This window comes from Phocoena sinus, chromosome 20, assembly GCF_008692025.1.
Source record: "Phocoena sinus isolate mPhoSin1 chromosome 20, mPhoSin1.pri, whole genome shotgun sequence".
Classification (NCBI taxonomy): domain Eukaryota; kingdom Metazoa; phylum Chordata; class Mammalia; order Artiodactyla; family Phocoenidae; genus Phocoena; species Phocoena sinus.
In genome coordinates this window covers 51,476,956-51,499,110 of record NC_045782.1, presented here as the reverse complement: position 1 = coordinate 51,499,110, position 22,155 = coordinate 51,476,956, and the positions used below count along the sequence as shown (strand labels likewise).

Here is a 22,155-nt window from a genome sequence, read left to right as displayed (position 1 = left end):
TTGGAAAACAAAGAACAGAAATTGCCCATAATTTCACCACCATCAGACAGCCGGCCACTGATACCCCACCAGCATATTTTGTTCCCTTTTCCTTATTTTATATAGTTGGAATCAGTGTATGTATAGTTCTGAAACTTGCTTTTTTTTTTTCACCTAATGCTGTCATAAACATTTTCTCTTGTAATACATGGTTTTCAAAATCATCCCATGTATTTCTTTTTTTTTTTTGCGGTACGCGGGCCTCTCACTGCTGTGGCCTCTCCCGTTGCGGAGCACAGGCTCCGGACGCGCAGGCTCAGTGGCCATGGTTCACGGGCCCAGCCGCTCCGCGGCACGTGGGATCCTCCCGGACCGGGGCGCGAACCCGTGTCCCCTGCATCGGCAGGCGGACTCCCAACCACCGCGCCACCAGGGAAGCCCCGATCCCATGTATTTCTCAAACGAATTGCCACATGCCACTTGCTGTACCTATTTTAACTCTTCCGTTAAATGCTGCACGGTGTACGTTTTTCTGTGCAGTTGAGATATTCTCGCAGAGTGGTTAAGACCTCGTGGGGACAGCTGCATGAGCCTGGTTCACATCTTGCGTGGCGCCCACTGTGGGCACAGCCCCTGCTCGTTTCCCACTTCCCGTCGCTGGTTTCTGTTTATCCCCGTCATCACTCATGTGCCGTCTGTCACGTGCGTCATTCCTGGGGTCGTCAGGCTGTTAATCCTGTGTCCTCGCTGAGCGCCGTGTTGGGACGTGCTTTCGCTGTCACTGTGCGCGACGCTGTGACGAGGGTCCCCTGCTCCACGGGCACCCCTCCTCGCTCTCCCCAGAGGCACATCGGCTGGCGCCCCGACAGCACCCACCTGCTGGTATTCTCTACCGAGTCGGCCTTCCACTACGAGGCGGATGGCGCCAACGTGCTGGCTGGCATCGTGAAGCGCAACGACGAGGAGTGCCACCTGGACACCACGGGCACCTACACCCAGTACGGGACACAGGACTACCCGTCGGTGCCCACCCTGGTGCGCCTGCTCGACCGGCACAACATCATCCCCATCTTCGCAGTCACCAACTACTCCTATAGTTACTACGAGGTGCGGGGGCCGGGGCCTCACAGGGCAGGATGGGGGCGGACGGGAGGGTCCGTGGAACTTCTCAGACACCCCCATCTGCCTTCCTCCCTTCCTTCCCGAAACTTGGGATGGGCCCTGGTGGGAAGAGGAGTCCACGTGCCCATTCCCCAGCCCCCCCCCACCAAGCAGGTGGGGGCTGAGAGCACAGGCTCTGGAATGCACAGCAGGCGCCAGGCCTTAGCTTCCCCATCTGCCAGGTGAGCGAACCCCAGAGGTGTTGTCTGGATTCAAAGAGATGACCCTTGTGGGAGGCTGAGCCCCGGCCTGGCATTTTCTCCTGCAGAAGCTGTCCTCGTATTTTCCTGTCTCTTCGCTGGGCGTGCTGCAGGAGGACTCTTCCAACATCGTGGACGTGCTGCAGGACGCCTTCAGCGTGAGGGCTCGAGTCTGAGCCTTTCTGGGGCGGGGCTGGAGAGAAGGCTGAATGGCAGAGGACTGGGAAATAGGACAGGAGGGAGGAAGGGTCTTCTGCAGTCCTTGAGGAGCGCCCCCTGGGCCTGGCCCCAGGTTCCTGCAGGCTCTTCTCCCTTGACCCCCACCCCCACCCCCGACCCCCGCCAGCACCCCAGGCCTCCGTGTAGGTGGGAGTGCAGCACAGACAGGCCAGGCCAGGCTGGGTGAGCCCGGGGTACCCCCAGGCCGTTGATCGCCTGCTCTCTTTTAGCGTATCCGCTCCAACCTGGACATCCGGGCCCTGGAAAGCCCCCGAGGCCTGCGGACAGAGGTCACCTCCAGGATGTTCCAGAAGACAAACACTGGGTCCTTTCTCATCCGGCGGGGGGAAGTGGTACGCCTCCGTGGGGGTCCCGGGGCAGGGGAGGACGGGCACAGCGCCCTGCGGGGCGGGGTCTACCTGAACAGAGGTCCAGAGCATGGCCTCCGGAGTCAGATCTGGGTTTGAAGCCCTCTGGATCAGCCCCTTGGCGTGTCCTCATCTGTAGAGTGGAGGCCAATCAGCTTGGAGCTCAGGGTTGCTAAGATGAGGGAACGGGCCAAAAGCAACCCTGGTTACTGTTGGTACTATTGTTACCGTGGCTGTGCCTGGAGGGAGCAAGTTCGCAGCCCTGAGGAAGGGCGGGCAGGGAGCTGGGTGTCAGGGGCCAGACACATCCCTGGAGCTTGAGGGCCTAGAGACTTCAGGCACAACTGCCCCCTGGTGGTCTGTCCAGGCCTGCCTTGCCTGAGAGTGGGGTCCCTGCAGGGCACATACCAAGTGCAGCTGCGGGCTATCGAGGACTTGGACGGGACTCACGTGTGCCAGTTGCCAGAAGCGGACCAGAAGGGCAACATCCATCTGAAGCCCTCCTTCTCCAATGGCCTCAAGATGGACGTGGACATCGTCTGTGACGTGTGCTCCTGTGAGCTGGTATGATGCTGCCCCGCCAGGTTGCGGAGGGAGGGAGAGGCTAAGCCGACCACCCCAGGGCCCTGAGTAACACAGCAGAGCATCCTGTAGCCACGACTCCCTTTCGGGGTTCCCTGAGGGGCGGCGTCCAGCATCCCTCACGCCCCCAGCCACCCCACCATGATTTCATTCCAGCAAAAAGAGGAGCGGTCATCTCGCTGCAGCTCCAACGGGGATTTCATGTGCGGACACTGTGTGTGCAATGAGGGCTGGTGAGTGTGGGAGGGTGAAGCCAGCACCCAGGATGCCGGCAGCTCCCAGAGAAGGGGCTGGGCACACCAAGTAGGCTGCTGAGGGTGGGTTGGCAGCTGGGCATAGAAAGGGCTAGGAAAGGGGTATGTCTAGTTGGCAGGTGGATTCGGTTCAAAGCACTTTGAAATTCATGGATATGGGAATTCCCTGGTAGTCCAGTGGTTAGGACTCAGCGGTCTCACTGCCGGGGCTCCGGGTTCGATCCCTGGTCAGGGAACTAAGATCCCGCAAGCTGCATGGCGTGGCCAAAAAATAAAAAGAAATATATGGATATATAGGATTACCGCTGGGAATATGTGTAAGAATCAGGGCAGTGGTGGCCGTTAGGGTGTTGTGGGTCGGACACAGGAGGGAGACGTACTTTACCCTCCATCCCTTTTGGGCCTTTAGTATCTGAGCCATGGGCACCTGTTACCTGAGCAGAAGGGGGTCATAAGAGAATGTTAGTAAGAGTAAGGGCTTTTCAAGCTTCAAGACATTGAATAAGTTTGTCATGACTTGAGGAAGGGATAGGAGGAGGGTCTCAGGGGACTGAGGTTTGAGTCTCAGCTCAGCCCCTGCTGTCTACATAACTCAGACCCACAGGGGCCCACTTAGAGCCTCAGTTTCCTCATCTGTAAAATGGGATGGTGAAAGCCTTCCTGCTGTGCCGTGCAGAAGTGACTGGCTTCTCCCGCAGGAGCGGCAAGACCTGTAACTGCTCCACTGGCTCCCTGAGCGACCTGGCGCCCTGCCAGCGGGAGGGTGAGGACGAGCTGTGCTCGGGGCAGGGCGAGTGCCAATGCGGTCACTGCGTGTGCTATGGTGACGGCCGCTATGAGGGTCAATTCTGTGAATACGACAACTTCCAGTGCCCCCGTGCCTCCGGGTTCCTCTGCAACGGTGAGCTACTGGCCCAGGTGGGGTGAAGCCGAGAGGGTGGCCTGGGTGTCCAGCCCCTGCCCGCCGCCTCTGGCTCTGCCATCAGAACCCATGTTGGGAGAGCCTCGCTGGGAGTCAGGACCCCCATGTTCAGGCCCAGCCCTCCTCCAGATTCCCTGAGTGCCTCTCCTAAGTCCAGCCCCAACATGGACCTCTCTCCTCCTCCACAAACTTGATGCCCAAGGCCCCTGCCAGCATGAAATCCCCATTGTGGAATGTCCCCCTGAGGTCCTCCGGCCCGTGCCCACCCACTTCTCCACTCTCCCATCCCACTAGAGTGGGTACCACCCAGCTCAACCTCAGTGATCGGTGGTATATGGCATGGCGATCTTTCCTCTCTCGGAAGATGCTACATCTCTAGCAGACAGGGCCTGGAGTAATGCATCCTCTGTAGCCCCACAGGGCCTAACACAGTGTGGGCCCAGGCCATGGGTACATAGCCTGGCCAGGGCTTCCGGAGCTGGGCAGGGGTCACAGAACCCACAGGGGCCATATGGAAGTACTGAATGGGTAAATGGAGGAGAATGAATGAAAATCCACTCACCAAATACTTATTAAGCCCCAACTGTATACTTGCCACGGGGAGTCAAGACCCTGCTTTTCTACCCTTTCCTCCGTTCTTGCTTTTGTCTGCCATTTCTTCTCTTCACCTGCGCACCCCAGGGTGTGCTCAGAGAAATGAAGGGAGAACCCAGGACGTCTGGAGAAAGGCAGACATTTGGCACAGGCCAAGCTGAGACAGGAGGGGAGGGAGATGCAGCCAGGAAGGAGGCAGGGCCAGACTGCGAGGGGCTTGGGTTCCAGTCCAGGCTGGGTCCAGTTTTAGTGTAGTCCAAACTTTTTCTTAAAAGGCTATACATTAAATATTTTCAGCTTTGTAAGCTATATGGTCTCCGTCACAACTACCCAGCTCTGCCATTGTAGCAGAAAGCAGCTTTAGGCAATACATAGGCAAATGAGTGTGGCTCTGTTCCAATAACACTTTTGCAAAAGCAGGTGGTGAGCTGGATTTGGCCCACAGGCTGTAGTTAATCAACCCCTATTCTAGTAAGGATATTGGACTTCATCCTTTGGGCAAAAGGGAGTCACTGGTGTGTTTCTTTTGTGTGTGTGTGTGTGTGTGTGTGTGTTTTTAATACATTTATTTATTTTTGGCTGCATTGGGACTTCATTGCTGCGTGCGAGCTTTCTCTAGTTGCGGTGAGCGGGGGCTACTCTTCATTGCGGTGCGTGGGCTTCTTGTAGCAGTGGCTTCTCTTGTTGCGGAGCATGGGCTCTAGGCACGTGGGGTTCAGTAGTTGTGGCATGCAGGCTCAGTAGTTGTGGCTCGTCGGCTCTAGAGCGCAGGCTCAGTCGTTGTGGCCCACAGGCCTAGCCGCTCCGCGGCATGTGGGATCTTCCTGGACCAGGGCTCGAACCCGTGTCCCCTGCATTGGCAGGCGGATTCTTAACCACTGCGCCACCTGGGAAGTCCTCACTGGTGCTTTTAATTTCATTTTCTAACTCTTTATATGTTAACCTTGTATCCAGCCACCTTGCTAAACTCACTTATGAAATCTAATAACTTATTTATAGATTCTTCTTGCTATTTTGTGGCGTGTTTCTGATACTTGTAAATGATGACAGTTTTTCATCTCTTAACTTTCCGAAACTTATGTTTTATTTCTTTTTCTTACCTTGTTGCATTGGCCAGGACTCATTAGAGGCTCTTAAACAGGGGAGACACATGATTGGGTTTATGTTTTGGGGTGATCACCCCAGCTGCAGAGTAGAAGGTAGAAGGGCACAATAGAGCGGGAGAAATGGAGAGAAGGGAGTTCCAAGAAAGCGACGAAGAGATGGCTCTGCCCCTGGCTGGAGACATCCTAGCTCCCAAGGCAGCTCCAGCCAGTGGGCAGCCTGGACTGCAGGTGCAAGTGTGCCTCTCCTCTCCCCTCCCCTTCTCTGCAGACCGAGGACGCTGCTCCATGGGCCAGTGTGTGTGTGAGCCTGGCTGGACAGGCTTGAGCTGTGACTGTCCTCTCAGCAATGCCACCTGCATCGACAGCAACGGGGTAGGCCTGGGCATGAGGCAGACAGTGGGGGGCGGTAGAGGGGGCCCCAGTCAAGACCACCCTCCCTCTCAGGCAGGGGTGGGGGCACAGCTGGCTCACTGGTGCCTCCTCTTGACTCAGGGTATCTGTAATGGGCGTGGCTACTGCGAGTGTGGCCGCTGCCACTGCAACCAACAGTCGCTCTACACAGACACCATCTGTGAGATCAACTACTCAGCGGTGAGGCCAGATCCACTGGGTACGGGCATGGGGACCCCAGGCACGGGGCAAGACGGACAAGAGGGGCTGAGCCTGGCGCCAGAGGAGATGCCTGAGGGTGTGACGTGGCAGGGGCCGCCACCCAACACAGTGCCCGTCTGACCCTCTTCACCCACCCAGATCCGCCTGGGCCTCTGTGAGGACCTGCGGTCCTGTGTGCAGTGCCAGGCGTGGGGCACCGGTGAAAAGAAGGGGCACGAGTGTAAGGAGTGCAGCTTCAAGGTCAAGATGGTGGATGAGCTTAAGAAAGGTACGGGGCGGGGAGAGAGGACTAGGCAGGGGGGCTTCCGGTGGGGTAGGTGGTGTCTCTCATCCGGGCAGGGCTGTGGAGCTGGGTAGGGGGCTCATAATCCAAACTGAGGACATGCAGTCCAGAAAGAGGGGTTCCAGACCTGGGAGTGGTCACAGAAGCCAGACAGGTCACACAGACCCAGGTAGGGGCCGCACAGTCTGGCCAGGGCACCCAGACCTGGGGAGATGGCTTCTGGCTTGGGCAAGGGGCAAAGAGCTGGGTAGGGCCATGAACACGGCAAAGGCCCATAATTGGGCCGTGGGGGCTCACAGCCTCCTTTCCTCTAGGTCAGAGGAGTGTTCTAGAAGGGACTTCCCTGGCGGGCCAGTGGTTAAGACTCCGCACTCCCGCTGCAGGGGGCGTGGGTTCGATCCCTGGTCGGGGAACTATGATCCCACGTGTGGCCAAAAAAAAAAAAAGAAAAGAAAAAAGAAAAACGTTGTAGAAGCCCAGCTCCTGAGTGATGCCCAGGACGGGCACAGATTTGCAGCCTTTGACGCTCCTGGAGGGCAGCCCCCGCCTTGCCCCAGCTGTATGCACAGTTTGCCGGGAACTTGCGTTCTTCCCCAGGGAGGTGCCTCCCACCCTGTGATGGGCGGGCTGGGCCCCAGAGTAGGGCTGTGGTGAGGAGCGGCCACCTCACCAGGCCCTAAGGTGCTCCGGGGTGGGGTTGGGTGCCCTGCCGACCGTCTGTGGGTGCAGCGGAGGAGGTGGTGGAGTACTGCTCCTTCCGGGACGAGGATGACGACTGTACATACAGTTACACCGTGGAGGGTGATGGCGCCCCCGGGCCCAACAGCACCGTCCTGGTGCAGAGGAGGAAGGGTGAGCTGGAGGGCCGGCCGGGGTCGTGTGGGTGGCCTGTCGGACCCCGGTGGGGGAAGTGGTACCGACTTCCTCTCCTTCCTCCCTAGACTGCCCCCCCGGCGCCTTCTGGTGGCTCATTCCCCTGCTCGTGTTCCTCCTGTTGCTCCCGGCACTGCTGCTCCTGCTTTGCTGGAAGTACTGTGCCTGCTGCAAGGTGGGGGCTCCCCCCGCCACCAGGGTCCCTGTAGGTGGCAGAGGCCAAGCGAACCCACATGTTCTGCCCAGCCCTGGTGCCCTCCCCACACCAGCCTCTCACCTCTGCCAACCATCAGTGGCTGGATACCTGGGAGCCCCTGCCCGGGGGTCAGCCACGTGCAAAGGGTCACGAGAGCTAACAGGGAAGGAAGGGCTCTGCCCACCAGGAGCTGACAGTCTACTGGGGAGGAAAGACAGGAGACAGGAAAACATGGAGGACGGCATGGCACGGGATACTGCATTGTAGGGAGCAGAGACAACACTGCAGTAACCCCCAGCGTTGTGGGATATTAGTGTGTGTTACAGAGAAAAAGAGTTCTGTGATCAAATACATTTGAGAAAGCGGTTTCTTCTCTGCAGGACTTCTCAGAGCCTTTGATCTAGTTGTATGAATAGTGAAACTATAAGGGGAAGGAATTCCGTGCTTCCCAAATGGGTTTGATCACAGAACCTTTACTTTCCAGAGTATACAGCAGGACCAGGGTCCCCTGGCACACATTTGGGGAACCCTCTGCCCCATCACCCTCTGTGTACCCACCTTGTGTGCCACACACCTAGACCCCTGCAGCTGCCTGGATATCCTGGTGTCTGGGAAGGCACCTTTGCCCCCTCTGGACCGTTGGCATGGGTGGCAGTTGGTGGCGGAAGGGGCTTACCTAGGCTGGGGTGGCTGTCTCAGCTTTCGTCCTCACCCACCTTGTCTCCTAGGCCTGCCTGGCCCTTCTCCCGTGCTGCAACCGAGGTACGGGCCAGCATCAGCAGGGGTGGCGGGCTTCTGCCCGCTCTTCCTTCCAGCTGGGGTGGAGGGGAAGCGGGGGCCGAGTCTGGAACAGAGGCGGGAGGCCCCGGGGTCCCACCTGCAGGGGTGTGGTGGGGAAGGTCTAGGGAGCGGCCCAGTGTGAGGACCCTGTCCCGCAGGTCACATGGTGGGCTTCAAGGAAGACCACTACATGCTGCGGGCGAACCTGATGGCCTCGGATCACCTGGACACGCCCCTGCTGCGCGGCGGGAACCTCAAGGGGCGCGACACGGTCCGCTGGAAGACCGCCAACGTGCAGCGGCCTGGCTCTGCCTCGCGTGCTGCCGGCATCAGCCCCACGGAGCTGGGTGAGGGCCAGGGCCAGGCACCGCAGGTCCTGGGGCTGCCCTTGGGGCCCGGGGCACGTTCACCGCTGCTCCCAGGTCCGGGATCACACCATTCCTATTTTCTCTGGGTACTGGGGTGCAGGCACAGGCCTGGCTGCCTTCTATCCTTCCTGATGGTGCTATCAGCCTCAGGTGCTCCCCTATCCAAGCATGGCTCCTAGAAGGGGCTTCTGCGGCGCCCACTGTGCAAGGGGCTGACGACACCCCTCCCTGCCTGCCCCTAGCGCCCTACGGGCTGTCCCTGCGCCTTGCCCGCCTTTGCACCGAGAACCTACTGAAGCCTGGCACCCGAGAATGTGACCAGCTGCGCCAGGAAGTGGAGGAGAACGTAAGGGCCAAAGAAACCGATCCCAGGCAGCTGGCATCTCTGGGCTGGGTGTGAGCCAGGTGGCGGGAGAGCAGAGGGAAGCAGCTGGGGAACCTGGATTTTTCCGGGCAGGAAAGAAGGGCTTCCTTGGACATGTGCCTGGCCTGGGATCATCCTGGGATCTGTTCCCTGTAAATGCTTCCAGAAGGGTGGAGGCAATGTGCGTGCCCATGGCCACGCCCCCAGCCCACCCCGAGAGGTCCTCTGGGCCTGGATGGCTCTGGGTGGAGAGGCTCCCCCAGGGCCCGAGCCTCACAGCCCTTCCTTGTCTGGCAGCTGCACGAGGTGTACAGGCACATCCCAGGCGCGCAGAAGCTCCAGCAGACCAAGTTCCGGTGGGTCCTGGGTGCCCGGGCTTGGGTGAGGGTGCTGCCCATGTAGCCAACGCCAGGGGATCTCCCCCAAGCAGCTCGTGCCTCCACCCCAGGGACCACCTGGCTCACGTTCCCCACTTTGTCCTCCACAGGCAGCAGCCCAATGCCGGGAAAAAGTGAGTCGAAGACACACAGGTGGGGTAGTACCAGCCCCAAGTACCTGTCCCCTCTGCCCCCTCCCCCACCCCAATCTCCATCTCCATCTCCATCCCACTGGAAAGGAGGGCTGTCTGTATGTCCTTGGGTAGGACCTTCATTGAGCAAATACCAGCATGAAGCCCTCACCAAAAGCCAGCCCCCGTACTAGAACAGGAAAACCACAGGGAACCAAGCAGACCCAGTCCTTGCCCTCGTGCCGGCGATAGCCCCCTACCCAGTACCCGGGATAGCCCGGTGCCCAGCTGCAGCCCTCCTCCGACGCCAAACGCCTTGATCCTGGAGGCACCGCTGGGTGCCAAGAAGATGGTCCGGTGGGTGACACACCTCCTTCCCAGTTCCTACCCCGAGTCCCAGCCCCCCCAGGGGAAAAGTGGGGGTGGGAACAGCATGCAGAGAGGACAGAACTGCGTGCGCAGTAACAGAATACAGCTCTCACTGAGCACATCACCTTCAGTGAGAACCATTTAGACCAGCATTTTGAGTGCTTACAACGGGCCAGGCCTTGTTCTAAGGGCTTCATGTGTGTGGTTATCTTATCCAAGTAGATACCATTACTATTCCCGTTTTATATTTGAGGAAACCGAGAATCAGAGAGCTTAAGTAGCTTGCCCAAGGTTACCTAGCTGGTAAGATATAGAGCCAGGATTTGAACCCAGGCAGTCTGGCTTCAGGGCCTCTACCCTTCACATCTATGCTCTCCTCACTCTACTTTTGCTTCCGCAGCCCTTCCTGGCGAGGTGGGTGGGAGTGGTAGCCTCATGTCACAGATGAGGTTGCCGACGCTGCAGGGTGAGGTGGCCCACCATGCCGGGACCAGCCTGGGCCTCTAGGCCTGTCTGGTTCTGATGACTGCTTTTTGCTGCCTAGAATCTTGTCCACTGATGGAGAGAGGACAGGTAGGCGGGGCGGGACAAGTGCCAGCCTCCTGGCCAGGCTGACACCTCCCCACCCAACCCCGCCCCCAGGCAGGACCACACCATTGTGGACACGGTGCTGATGGCGCCCCGCTCGGCCAAGCAGGCCCTGCTGAAGCTGACGGAGAAGCATGTGGAGCAGGGGGCCTTCCACGAGCTCAAGGTGGCCCCTGGCTACTACACCCTCACTGCAGACCAGGGTAGGTGGCCAGGCTCCCTGTGCCCCTCCCTCTCACCTCCCACCCCTGTGCGGCCCCCTGACCCCCATCTGACGGCTCCCCACCGCCCGCCCAGATGCCCGGGGCATGGTGGAGTTCCAGGAGGGTGTGGAGCTGGTGGACGTGCGGGTGCCTCTCTTCATCCGGCCTGAGGACGATGATGAGAAGCAGCTGCTGGTGGAGGCCATCGACGTGCCCGCGGGCACTGCCACCCTCGGCCGCCGCCTGGTCAACATCACCATCATCAAGGAGCAAGGTCGGTCAGGGCGGGGGGGACAGGGGGGCCAAAAGGGAGGCTCTGGGGTCCCTTGTTCCTCCTCAATCCAAGTGGAAGTGGGGCCTGGCCATGTGGCCTAGGCAAGTGACTTAACCTCTGAGCCTTGGTTTCTCCATCTGTAAAATGGGTATCAGGCTCTTGTGAGGAGTGTGCGGCTGTACGTCTCCGCACAGTGCCTGGTAGTAAGCACTCAGTGTGGGAGCTTCTCTTATGATCACCAGAGGGTGCTACGTCCTCCTGGAGCCAGTGCACATCCCCCTCTCCTTGTTCTTCCCCTATGGCCTTTGAGCTTGGGAGACTGAATGGGGCCCCCCTAGGATGGCAGGGCATCAGAGCAGGAAGGGGACTGGGGCCTCCCTCTGCCCAAGCCTATCTAGAGGGGTGAGCAAGGCGTCACACCACTGTCACCCACGGTGCCTTCCCTGCTGGTTCCTCGGGGAACCTGGACTTGTTGATAACCATCTTTCCGGCGCCCGGAGGGTCTGTTCTGGTCCCTGACCCCTCCTCCCCACCTGCTCCAGGACCCCAGGACTTAGGCCTACTCAGTCTCAGCTCTCATGTCTGGTCTTGCCCCTGCCCGGCCTCCTTTCTCTGCCCTGACCCTTCCAAGATGTTAGTTGGACACTGTTCCAGCCTTGTCAACTTTTCCTGCAAGACTTTTCCAGCCCCATCCTCTGCCCTTCCCCAGAGAGGGGTGACAAGCAGACTCCTGGAGTCTGGGCTGGGCTGGGCCAGAGGGAGGGCGGGGGCTGAGAAGGGACTGTGGCCAAGACCCCCGACCGGTGCCTGGCTCCTTGCAGCCAGCGGGATCGTGTCCTTTGAGCAGCCCGAGTACTTGGTCAGCCGCGGGGAGCACGTGGCCCGCATCCCCGTCATCCGGCGTATCCTGGACAACGGCAAGTCCCAGGTCTCCTACTGCACGCAGGACAACACAGCGCAGGGCAACCGGGTGAGTCTGCACCACGGGGTCAGGGGCGCATCCCGAGGGCCCGGTGCGAGCAGGACATGGCGGCTGCCTGAGTCTCTGGATGCTGGTGGTGCCGCTGGCTGGCCTCCCAAGGACATGTCCACCTGCCCAGCCACCCTGCACTGGCACCAAAAGTGCCAGTGATGCCCTGAGCAAGGTCTCATCATGTCCAGACCATCCATGTCCCCCTCCCAACATCCCAGGATCCACCAGGACAGCCAAACTCTCCATAGAGAAATAGACACCTCCGTCTGCCCCTGTCCAGGGACTCTGGGCCTCTTGACGTGGGATCACAGACCCCATGTCCCTGGGCTGTCGTTGCCGGGCAGGCTGTCTCTGGGCCGTGCTACAGGAGCAGCCCTTCAGGGCAGGGAGGGCCGTGTGGTAGGGCAGTGTCCCCTTTATCACTGGGCCCCAGTCTCCGGGAACTGCCCAGTCCAGGTGGTGGGTGTGCTTGGATTGGCTTACAGGTCTGTTTGTTTTTCTAAATTTATTACCAACATTTTATTTTTTATTTTTTTGGCCATGCCGCATGGCTTGTGGAATCTTAGTTCCCCAACCCAGGGATCAAACCCAAACCCGGGCCCATAGCAGTGAAAGTTCAGAGTCCTAACCACTGGACCGTCAGAGAATTCCCTACTACCAACGTTTTTTTAAACTAATTTTTATTGGAGTCTAGTTGATTTACAATGCTGTGTTAGTTTCTGCTGTACAGCAAAGTGAATCAGTTATACACATACATACATCCACTCTTTTTTAGATTCTATTCCCATATAGGTCATTACGGAGTATTGAGTAGAGTTCCCTGTGCTATACCGTAGGTTCTTATTAGTTATCCAGTTTATACCTATTACCAACATTTTAAAACTAAAAATATTCACATCAAAACTTCACTCAAAACGTAATAAAGTCTAGTCTCACTGGCCCACAGGCCCAGCCCACTTGGCAATCATGGGAGCAGGTGTGCACTCAGATGATCCCGACACACACCCTATTCTTTTTATCGGTAGGAACAGTTCTCATTACTGCTCCAGTGCTCCCCATAAAATCTCCAAAGAGGAATTTGTATGCCCAGAACCTTTTCACTGAATGTGCCGTATTATAGAGATTCTGGCTATCCTGTTATGCTTTTATAAAGATCCTTTAGGATTGAACTTTTTTTTTTTTTTTTTTTTTGCGGTACGCGGGCCTCTCACCGCTGTGGCCTCTCCCGTTGCGGAGCACAGGCTCCGGATGCGCAGGCTCAGCGGCCATGGCTCACGGGCCCAGCCACTCCGCGGCATGTGGTACCTTCCCGGACCGGGGCACGAACCCACGTCCCCTGCATCGGCAGGTGGACTCTCAACCACTGCGCCACCAGGGAAGCCCCTGAACTATTTTTAAAAACATTTTATTTTTCAACTTTTTGTCTTGAAAAGCTTCAGCCTACAGGAAGATGGAAAGACTAACAAAATTAGCACCCATTTACTCTTTACGTAGATTGACCTTGCTTTCTTTTTCTCTTTCTATATAGATGTATACATGCATGTGTGTGTGTGTGTATATATGTATTTATAGCTCTATAACTGTAGAGAGAAAGGGAGAGAATATATATATGTATCTATAGCTCTATAACTGTAGAGAGAAAGGGAGAGAGAGTGTGTTTTGTTTACTTTTGTTGGCTGAACTATTCAAGGTAAGTTGTTGACATCACATAGACCCTAAACCTTTCTGCAGGCACCTGCTAAGAACAAGGGCACTCTACATAACTACGACAGAAATACCTGACTTAAGAAATGTCACATTGTCCTCATAATTAATAATTAGTCCATATTCGGATCCCCCCATGTTCACATGTCCCAGTAATGTCCTCTATAGCTTTTTCCCCCCGATCCAGGAACCAATCAAGGGTATGACATTGCATTTTGTTGTCATGTGTCTTTAGTCTCCTTTAATCTAGAATAATTCCCCGGCTTTGTCTTTTGTCACCTGGACATTTTTGAAGCATCCCCCCCGAGGTCAGTTGTCTTGCAGGCAACTCCTGCTTTTCTTTCTGGGTTTTTGCAGCGTTTGAGTTTGTCCCTCTCTGCACAGTGCGGCTGGCTAGCAGTGCCTGGAATTGAATGTTAGTTTGCAGTGCCACCTAGTGGCGTCATGTGACGGGAGCTCAGGAAAGCTCTGGGGCATTGGGGAAAAAAAAAAAAAAAAAAAGCTGGAGATTTTGGCAGCACCCCACCCCGGAGGCAGGGCCTGGGGACTGTGGGATCCAGACTTCGGAGCCCCAGTGCGGGGTACAGTTCCTCCCTCCCTGTCTGGGGCCTGCAAATCTCAGCTCTCCGGGCTGAGTGCCTGCCTGTATGCGACCCTCCATATCTGCATCCCTGTCTCTGTGCCTTGGTTCAAATGCTGGTTCCACCACAACTACCTGTGTGAACTTGGGCAAGTTTCTTCACCTCTGTGTGCCTCAGTTTCCTCATTTGTAAAATGGGGACAATAATATCTCTACCTCACACTGCCCTGAGGAGTAAACAAGCTAATATTTGTAATGCGCTTGACGTGCAAGAGGTATTGTAGAAACATAAGCCATTCCGTGTCCACGTGGGACAGTCTGTGTGTGAGGGTCTCTGCATTATCTGTGAGGTTGGGGTGGGGTGTGTGGCCGTTACTCATTCTCCCAGGCCTGGTCTGACCCTGACCCCTTCCCACTCCCAGGACTACATCCCCACAGAGGGCGAACTGCTATTCCAACCTGGGGAGACCTGGAAGGAGCTGCAGGTGAAGCTCCTGGAGCTGCAGGAGATGGACTCCCTCCTGCGGGGCTGCCAGACCCGCCGCTTCTACATCCAACTCAGCAACCCCAAGTTTGGGGCTCGCCTGGGCCAGCCCCAGTCTGCCACTGTTATCATTGGGGACCAAGGTAGGCAGAGTCTGCAGTCAGCTTAAGCAGGGCTGGGGGCTTCTTGACAGTCTTAGCAAGTAAAAATACAGGACGCTCAGTTAAATTTGAATCTCAGATAAGTAACAACCACATTTGTAGTATAAGTATGTCCCATGCACTATTTGGGATGTACTTATCCTAAAAAAGTGTTTGTTGTTTATCTAAAATTCCAATTTAACTAGGTATCCTGCCTTTATCTGGCAACCCTACTCTCAATCAGAGAGGCTGGGGTCATGTGGCCACCGGCCTGCTGCTGGCTGTGAATCCCACCACTAAGGGCCTTAGCCCTTTGACTTCAGCCTTAATTCCAGCTAAAATGCAGGTGTTTCCAGAAGGGGTGAAACAGTTCTTATGGGTCCTGAGAACTGTATTGTGGGGTCTGCGAGCCCACCCGGAGAGGAGGCTTGCCGAGAAGATGGGGCAGGAGGCGGAGTCTTGGGGCCCAGGAGTGATGGAGGGCGTTGGGAGGAGCCAGATGTTCTCACGTGGGACACACCCTAGGCTGCCAAAGGGAGAGAGCAAACTCGTTCCTCCTTCTCATCCCTCCAGAGACCCTCCTGGGCCCCTCCAAGTTTGGCAGGATGCCCTGTGCTTTACTAATGGGGGCACCAGCCCTCTAGAGACCCCCTTTGGCAGGTCTCAGTTGAGGGGGGGTGCGGGGAAGGAGCGTTGATGTTTTAACTGGGCTTCTGGCGCCCCCTGGTGGCGACGGTGGGTTCCTGCCCCCCTCAAAAGCGGGGTGTCTCAGCTGGCTTCCCCTGCCCTGGTTTGACCCACTACAGATGAACTGGACGGGAACTTAATGGGCCAGACCCTATCATCACCCCTACTCTCCCGGGGTGACCTGGGTGCCCCACAGAACCCCAATGCCAAGGCCACCGGGTCCCGGAAGATCCACTTCAACTGGCTGCCCCCTCCTGGCAAGCCAACAGGGTACCGGGTAAGGTGGGGGGCAATGAGGGTGGTGGATGGGGGAGGCTGGGCACATAGTGGGGAGGTGGCCCACCGGGGGGCAGAGGGCCCTTGAGGGAGAGGAGAGGGCATGCTTGGCCTCAGTGGACGGGGGAACCCCCATCTGTTCCCCGGGGGAGAGGCAAGTTCCTGGACTGTGGCCCCACCACCCCAGAAACATCTCTGCCCTGCCCCAGCCCTGCTGTGTGAACCTGGCAGGTCACTCGGTCCTGTCTGTGCGCAAAGGGGGTAAAACGAGGGCAGGGCTCAGTGGAGGGATGATCAGCTCTGCCAGCTGCTCCCTACTGACCAGCCCCGCCCCGGGAGCAGGTGAAGTATTGGATCCAGGGTGACTCTGAGTCCGAAGCCCACCTCCTCGACAGCAAGATGCCCTCGGTGGAGCTCACCAACCTGTACCCGTACTGCGACTACGAGATGAAGGTGTGCGCCTACGGGGCGCAGGGCGAGGGCCCCTACAGCTCCCTGGTGTCCTGTCGCACTCACCCGGAAGGTGAGGCCTCGCCTTTCTGTCCATCCACCTGTCTGCCCCCCAGCTACCCTGCTGCCAGCATGCCCAGCCCTGTCCCCCGACCCCCTAGAACTCTGCCCCCTCTCTGCAGCTGACAGCTCTCTTCCTGCATCCCCTCCCCCTCCAGCTCCCAGCGAGCCAGGGCGTCTGGCCTTCAATGTTGTCTCCTCCACCGTGACCCAGCTGAGCTGGGCCGAGCCGGCCGAGACCAATGGCGAGATCACAGCCTATGAGGTCTGCTATGGCCTGGTCAACGAGGACAGCCGTAAGGATCTGGACCTCTCCTTCTGCCCCCGGGGAGGGGGCAAAGAGTGGGAGGAGGTCACAGCATCCCGGGCAGTGGATGAGCCCATATGTCTGACTGCCTGGGGCATCGTTAGGTTTGTGGTCAGGTTTGGGCTGAGTTGCATTCCAAAGCCAGGCCCAGAAGCTCCCAGGGCAGGTAGGGATGGAGGGCCTGAGATTATATATGTGCAGTGGGGTCACAGGTCCAGGGCTGCCTGCCCACGCAGGTAACTAGAATGGCTCGATCCTACACGGTTCTCTTAGGGCCGGAGTCGAGTCGACAGATTTAGCAAATAAAAGCAGAGGACGCCCTGAACTTCTAACAGACAATTTTTCTAGTACATTTCATGCAATATTGTTATCTGGCAGCCCTAGGCCAAAGCACCTGGCAGAACTGTTATTTTTCTCCCAGTCCTGGAAAGGGGAGGGACCACCCCTGCCAGTTGTCAGGATGAGAAACTATTTGAGGGAACTTGGTCCCGCCTCTCGCCTGGTGTGGGGCCCTTCTCCTTGCGCTCTCACCTCCGTTTGGCCCATCTCAGGGATGGAGAGCTTACCACCCCCAAATAGGACCCGTGGCCCCTAAAGCGAGTCAGGCTTACCACCGCCAGGGTGGCCCAACAGGGCAGAGGGCAGCAGGATCGTTCTGGGTCTCGGGCTCCTTGCCCTTTACTAGCCTGGCTGGCCAAGCACAGCCTTCTCAGCAGCTGTACCACATCCTTGGCTCTCCACCCACGGGCCACTGTCAGGAAGTGTTTTCTGACCCAGCCTTTAATCCCAGGAATGACTGATGGTTTCAGCCCACGGCCTTAGCCTGCTGAGGCACGTGCGAGGCAGGCCCCAGGGCATCAGCGACTTTGGGGTGGCCCCCTTCCCTTCTCCCCCTGGTGGACAGAGATGAGAGAGGGCGGTTAGAGACTTCCCCCGGCTGACAGCCCAACGTCAGCCCATTCTTGGAGCACAGCTGTTTACTTACCAAACAGCATCAAGGGACTTCCCTGGTGGTCCAGTGGTTAAGAATCCATGCTTCCACTGCAGGGGGCCCGAGTTCGATCCCCGGTTCGGGAACTAAGGTCCCGCAGGCCACGCGGTGGGGCACACAAACAGCATGAAGCTTAGCAGGTGTTGTTTTTCCAGAGCCCTCCTTTGGACCCCTTGGCAACTGGGACATTTTCTGGTCTCCCAGACGTCTTCCAACATAGAGGGCCCCATCTTGTCACATGGGGGCCTAGGCACCGTAACTTGCTTAGAGCAGCCTGGGGTCTCTTCCTTCTCTCTCCCAGGGCTTGCGTCCACCCTTCTAGGTGTGGTGGAGGAGAGCTGCTTCCCCTCTGCTCTCGCCCTTAGCTCTCACAAGCCTCAGCCTGTCCTCAGGTGCAGGTTCAGGCCTGCCTCTCTCCTCCTGTCCCTGCCCAGGTGACCAGGGCAGCCGTGCATTTGGGGTTTGGTTGTGGACAGGGAGGCACAGGTGCTGAGGGCGCCCAAGCCTCTGGAGCCAGCGTCACGCGGACGCACATGGACGCAACTGGTAGAGGTGACAGTGGGGCCGACTTGAGTCTAGTCTGTCTCTGCCACTTAACTTGGCAGAGGCTTCTCTAAGCCAGTCACACCCAGGTTCTCAGGGCTTGGCACGCAGCTGTGTTTCAACAGTTGCTCGCTCCCTGACTCGTTCCCCAAACTCCTGGGTGCAGTTCAGGGGCTGTGCAACAGTCCTGGTGCACCAGAGGCAGGGATGCACCAGGCCAGAAGCTGGATGACCCCTCTGAAGCACTCTCCCTGTCCCAGGACCCATCGGGCCCATGAAGAAGGTGCTGGTGGACAGCCCCAAGAAGCGGACGCTGCTCATCGAGAACCTGCGGGAGTCCCAGCCGTACCGCTACACGGTCAAGGCTCGCAACGGCGCAGGCTGGGGGCCTGAGCGGGAGGCCATCATCAACCTGGCCACCCAGCCCAAGCGGCCCATGTCCAGTGAGTGGCGGGTGGGAGGCACAGGGCAGACAGGGGCGGGCAGGAGGCCGAGGCTGGGGCCCTGGCTCACCCGCTCCCGCCCTGCAGTCCCCATCATCCCGGACATCCCCATTGTGGACGCCCAGAGCGGGGAAGACTACGAAAGCTTCCTCATGTACAGCGATGACGTGCTCCGCTCCCCGACAGGCAGCCAGAGGCCGAGCGTCTCTGAGGACACTGGTGAGTGGGCCTGGGACGCCTGCGAGGAAGGTGGGGGTCCTGGGTAGAGGGTGGGGCCGTCACTGGTGTCCAGAGAGAGCCAAGGGGCCAGTGAGCACTGGGCGTGACGGTCACACCAGAAGTCCCCTCTCAGCCCCAGTCGAGCATCTACAAAGCCAACGGTTTGGCAGGCAGCACACTGGCTCTGGGTACAGGGGGGACAAAGCCGACGTGGCCCCCGTGAATAGCGTGCACGTCTGTGTGTGAGGACAGGCAGAAAGACGTGTGCTTGGGGTACATGCACACAGGCTCGTGCACATGGGACTGGAAACACAGTTTTGAGACTGGAGGGCTCCCCAGCAGTGCCATGGAATCAGGCCACCTCCCAGGGACAGGGCTATGTGGGAGGAGGCAGGCCTGGCTCTGGGGCCCACAAAGCAGTGTCTCCCCACACTGGCCCTGTTCCTCCTCCTTCCCTGATTCCTGTACAGTGTGACGCAAAGAGCCCTCGACTGGGACTCTTGGGGACTCAGTTTTAGCTCTGACTCCACTGCAGGAATTCAGATGAATCACCCTCTCTGTGCCTGTTTTCTGGTCTGAAATGGGATGCCAATCACACGCTACCATTAGTGAAAATCCTTCAGGATTTGTATTTTCTTCCATTCTCGCCTACACCAGGCCTCCATGGTGTCAAGCCTGGGTTTAAGGAACCCAAGCCCAAGGGTCTTGAGGGTTTTGAGGGTCTGAAGTAAAGAGCAGCTGGTGCACAGCAGGTGCCCCAGCTCAGCTGCAGTACACGTGGCTGCCTGTGACGCACTCCGGCTGCTGGAACTGCCCCTGGGAGGCCGGCAGGGGAGAGCTCACTCCCTCCGTTATCCAGATGGGAAACTGAGGCTCAGAGCAGGGAGTCCTCACAGCTGGCGGCAGAGCCCAGGCTCTGGTCCAGGGGTCTCCCCTTGCCAGTTGCAGCCCGGGCCGCCCTCTTCCACCTCTCGGGCGAGGGCCTCGCCGGCCACCGGGCTCCCCGGCACACACCCGGATCCCAGAGAGCCAGAGGACGGGCTCACGTCACAGCGCCGCCCACCTCCTCCCCCAGCCCCTCTGCGCAGCCGCCCGCGCCCCCCGGCGGTGCCAACGGGGCCCTTCGTTGTTCCCAAGGCGGCAGCGGCTGGAAGTTCGAGCCCCTGCTGGGGGAGGAGCTGGACCTACGGCGCATCACATGGCGGCTGCCCCCGGAGCTCATTCCGCGCCTGTCGGCCAGCAGCCGGCGCTCCTCCGACACCGCCGAGCCGCCCCACGGGCCCCTGGACGACGGCGCCGCCGATGGGGGCGCGCGGGCTGCCGGCGGGGGGGGAGGTGACCAGCCTGCCCTGACCCGCACCCACCTAGGCTCGCTGGTTTGCTGCCTCCGGGCTCCAGCCAGAGCCCACCGCGGCCAGGCTGCCCGGCTGCCACCCCAGAGCCAAGGGACCCCAGGGCAGGCGCTGGGGCTCTCCCCAAAGCTAGACTGCCCCCAATCTTCCATGTCTGTTGTGTCCAGGGCAGGCCCTGGTGCCCAAGGAGACCCCTCAGAGGCCTCAGGGGACCCAAGGGCAGGCGTTTGGGCTCTCCCCAGGGCAGGGCCAACTGCGGGGGCAGTGAGTCCGGGGCTGAGGTCAGCGGCCGTCCATAGGGGCGTCCTGCCAGGCCACAGGACCTGAGTTGCAGACGCCTAGGGGGCCCTTGTACTCCTCCAAGGACCTCTGTCCCTGGCGGGCCAAGGGAAGCAGGTTGTTTTTATGCCAAGGGCCCCCAGAGGGTAGGTAATCCAGGGAACTCCCAGGGCCGCAGCCTGCCCCGAGGGGCTCCAGGTCTGGTGCGGGCCGGTCCGGTGACCCTGCTCTACCCCACAGAGCACCTGGTGAACGGGCGGATGGACTTTGCCTTCCCGGACAGTGCCAACTCCCTGCACAGGATGGCTGTGAGCAACGCCGCCTACAGCACCTACCTGAGCCCACACCTGCCCCACCGCGTGCTGAGCACGTCCTCCACCCTCTCGCGGGACTACCACTCGCTGACCCGCCCGGAACACTCGCACTCGTCCACGCTGCCCAGGGACTACTCAACCCTCACCTCCCTCTCCTCCCAGAGTGAGTGCCCGCCACCTCCCCTGCTCTCCCCTAATCCTTCCTCTCTTCCAGCTCCTGGAGGCTCGGGCTGCTGGCCTGCCGTCCCCCTCCTGCCCATCCTCTGACGTGCACACTTCCTGCCCTCTCACTCTTGTTTTGTCCTGCCCTAGGCCTCCCTCCCATCTGGGAACACGGGAGGAGCAGGCTTCCGCTGTCCTGGGCCCTGGGGTCCTGGAGTCGGGCTCAGATGAAGGGGGTCCCCCACTCCGGGGACTCAAGAGACTCTATAATCCTGGCTGGGCAGCCAGCAGCACCCTCTTGGGGCCCAGGTAGTACAGGGGTGGCCATCCTGTGCCTCCACAGCTGTCCTGCACCATCTGTCACCCATCCACCCACCGCCGCCGCTGCCCGTGCCACCTTACCCTCCATTCCATCCACATCAGCGCTGGTGCCTAACGCAGCTTCTGTCCTCTGGGGGTGCTGGGCTGGGCCAGGAGAGGGGCCAGGCCAGCTGAGGAGGGTGGGGGCCGGCTGACTCACGAGCTCACGCCTTCTCGGCACAGGCAGGGCCCGCACCCACGTCCTGCACAGGACATTCAGGAGGTGCCGAGTGGCCTGGACAGGGTGTTGCAGGGTGAGCGGGCCACCTGGCCAGCGGTCCATGCAGGCGCCACAGCCGAGGGCGGTCAGGGCTAGAACTAGGACTCCTGCCCAGACACCCCCGACACCGGCTGACTGTGGCCTCCTGTCTCCAGGCTCCCGCTTGGCTCCCAGTGTGCCCAACACACCCACCCGCCTGGTGTTCTCAGCCCTGGGACCCACGTCTCTGAAAGTAAGCTGGCAGGAACCGCAGTGTGAGCGGACGCTGCAGGGCTACAGCGTGGAGTACCAGCTGCTGAATGGCGGTGAGGCACGGCTGCTGTCGGGCTGACACACGGGGACACCCGACTGTCAGGAGTCCACCCAAGTCCCTTGAACACTAATGCTCCCCCCACCACCCACCTTTCTGAGAGAGTCTCGCTCTTCTAAGACTCCCACTGCCTCTCCTGATGAGACCTCATCCACCTCCCTAGGCCTCTCTCCAAATCATTCCCACGGCTAGGTTTTACCTAACAAGGCCTCACCGGCCTAGGGACCCAGGGCCTCTGCTGGCCTATGTCTTTCCGGGAGTCGGAAAGTGGCACTTCCGTGGGCAGACACACTCGCGGCAGCATGCCCGGGGCCCATAAACAGCCAACATACACAGATGGGATTTCAGGTTCCACTCATCCCTTGTATAGCGTACAACCTGAACAACCCAACCGTACTATACAAGGCTGACCCCACCTGTACCCAAGCCACAGCTAATGCTGGGTGGGTGGTGGCTAGACCTTGACAGTAGCCTAGGGAAGGGGTGGGATCAGGCTGG

General features: G+C 59.0%; 1 protein-coding gene across 4 annotated transcripts in view; it reads left to right on the top strand.

Annotated features, from left to right (window-relative positions):
• The window catches only part of ITGB4 (integrin subunit beta 4), a 30,644-nt gene that overhangs the window by 7,055 nt on the left and 1,434 nt on the right, over positions 1-22,155 (top strand). The window contains exons 8-35 of one of the 4 annotated variants that reach the window (XM_032617729.1): positions 823-1,086; positions 1,409-1,498; positions 1,790-1,912; positions 2,327-2,491; positions 2,666-2,742; positions 3,462-3,664; positions 5,654-5,757; positions 5,878-5,976; positions 6,136-6,265; positions 7,010-7,132; positions 7,222-7,328; positions 8,078-8,111; positions 8,288-8,476; positions 8,740-8,843; positions 9,159-9,217; positions 9,349-9,372; positions 10,381-10,529; positions 10,624-10,803; positions 11,625-11,773; positions 14,483-14,687; positions 15,491-15,648; positions 15,990-16,170; positions 16,316-16,453; positions 18,259-18,441; positions 18,529-18,660; positions 20,532-20,768; positions 20,918-21,076; positions 21,503-21,652. In XM_032617729.1, coding sequence (XP_032473620.1) covers positions 823-1,086; positions 1,409-1,498; positions 1,790-1,912; positions 2,327-2,491; positions 2,666-2,742; positions 3,462-3,664; positions 5,654-5,757; positions 5,878-5,976; positions 6,136-6,265; positions 7,010-7,132; positions 7,222-7,328; positions 8,078-8,111; positions 8,288-8,476; positions 8,740-8,843; positions 9,159-9,217; positions 9,349-9,372; positions 10,381-10,529; positions 10,624-10,803; positions 11,625-11,773; positions 14,483-14,687; positions 15,491-15,648; positions 15,990-16,170; positions 16,316-16,453; positions 18,259-18,441; positions 18,529-18,660; positions 20,532-20,768; positions 20,918-21,076; positions 21,503-21,652 — 3,916 coding nt within the window. Of the gene's footprint in view, positions 1-822; positions 1,087-1,408; positions 1,499-1,789; positions 1,913-2,326; positions 2,492-2,665; positions 2,743-3,461; positions 3,665-5,653; positions 5,758-5,877; positions 5,977-6,135; positions 6,266-7,009; positions 7,133-7,221; positions 7,329-8,077; positions 8,112-8,287; positions 8,477-8,739; positions 8,844-9,158; positions 9,218-9,348; positions 9,373-10,380; positions 10,530-10,623; positions 10,804-11,624; positions 11,774-14,482; positions 14,688-15,490; positions 15,649-15,989; positions 16,171-16,315; positions 16,454-18,258; positions 18,442-18,528; positions 18,661-19,797; positions 19,996-20,489; positions 20,769-20,917; positions 21,077-21,502; positions 21,653-22,155 lie in introns of all 4 variants that reach the window. The other 3 variants (XM_032617732.1, XM_032617731.1, XM_032617730.1) reach the window with 3 other exon arrangements.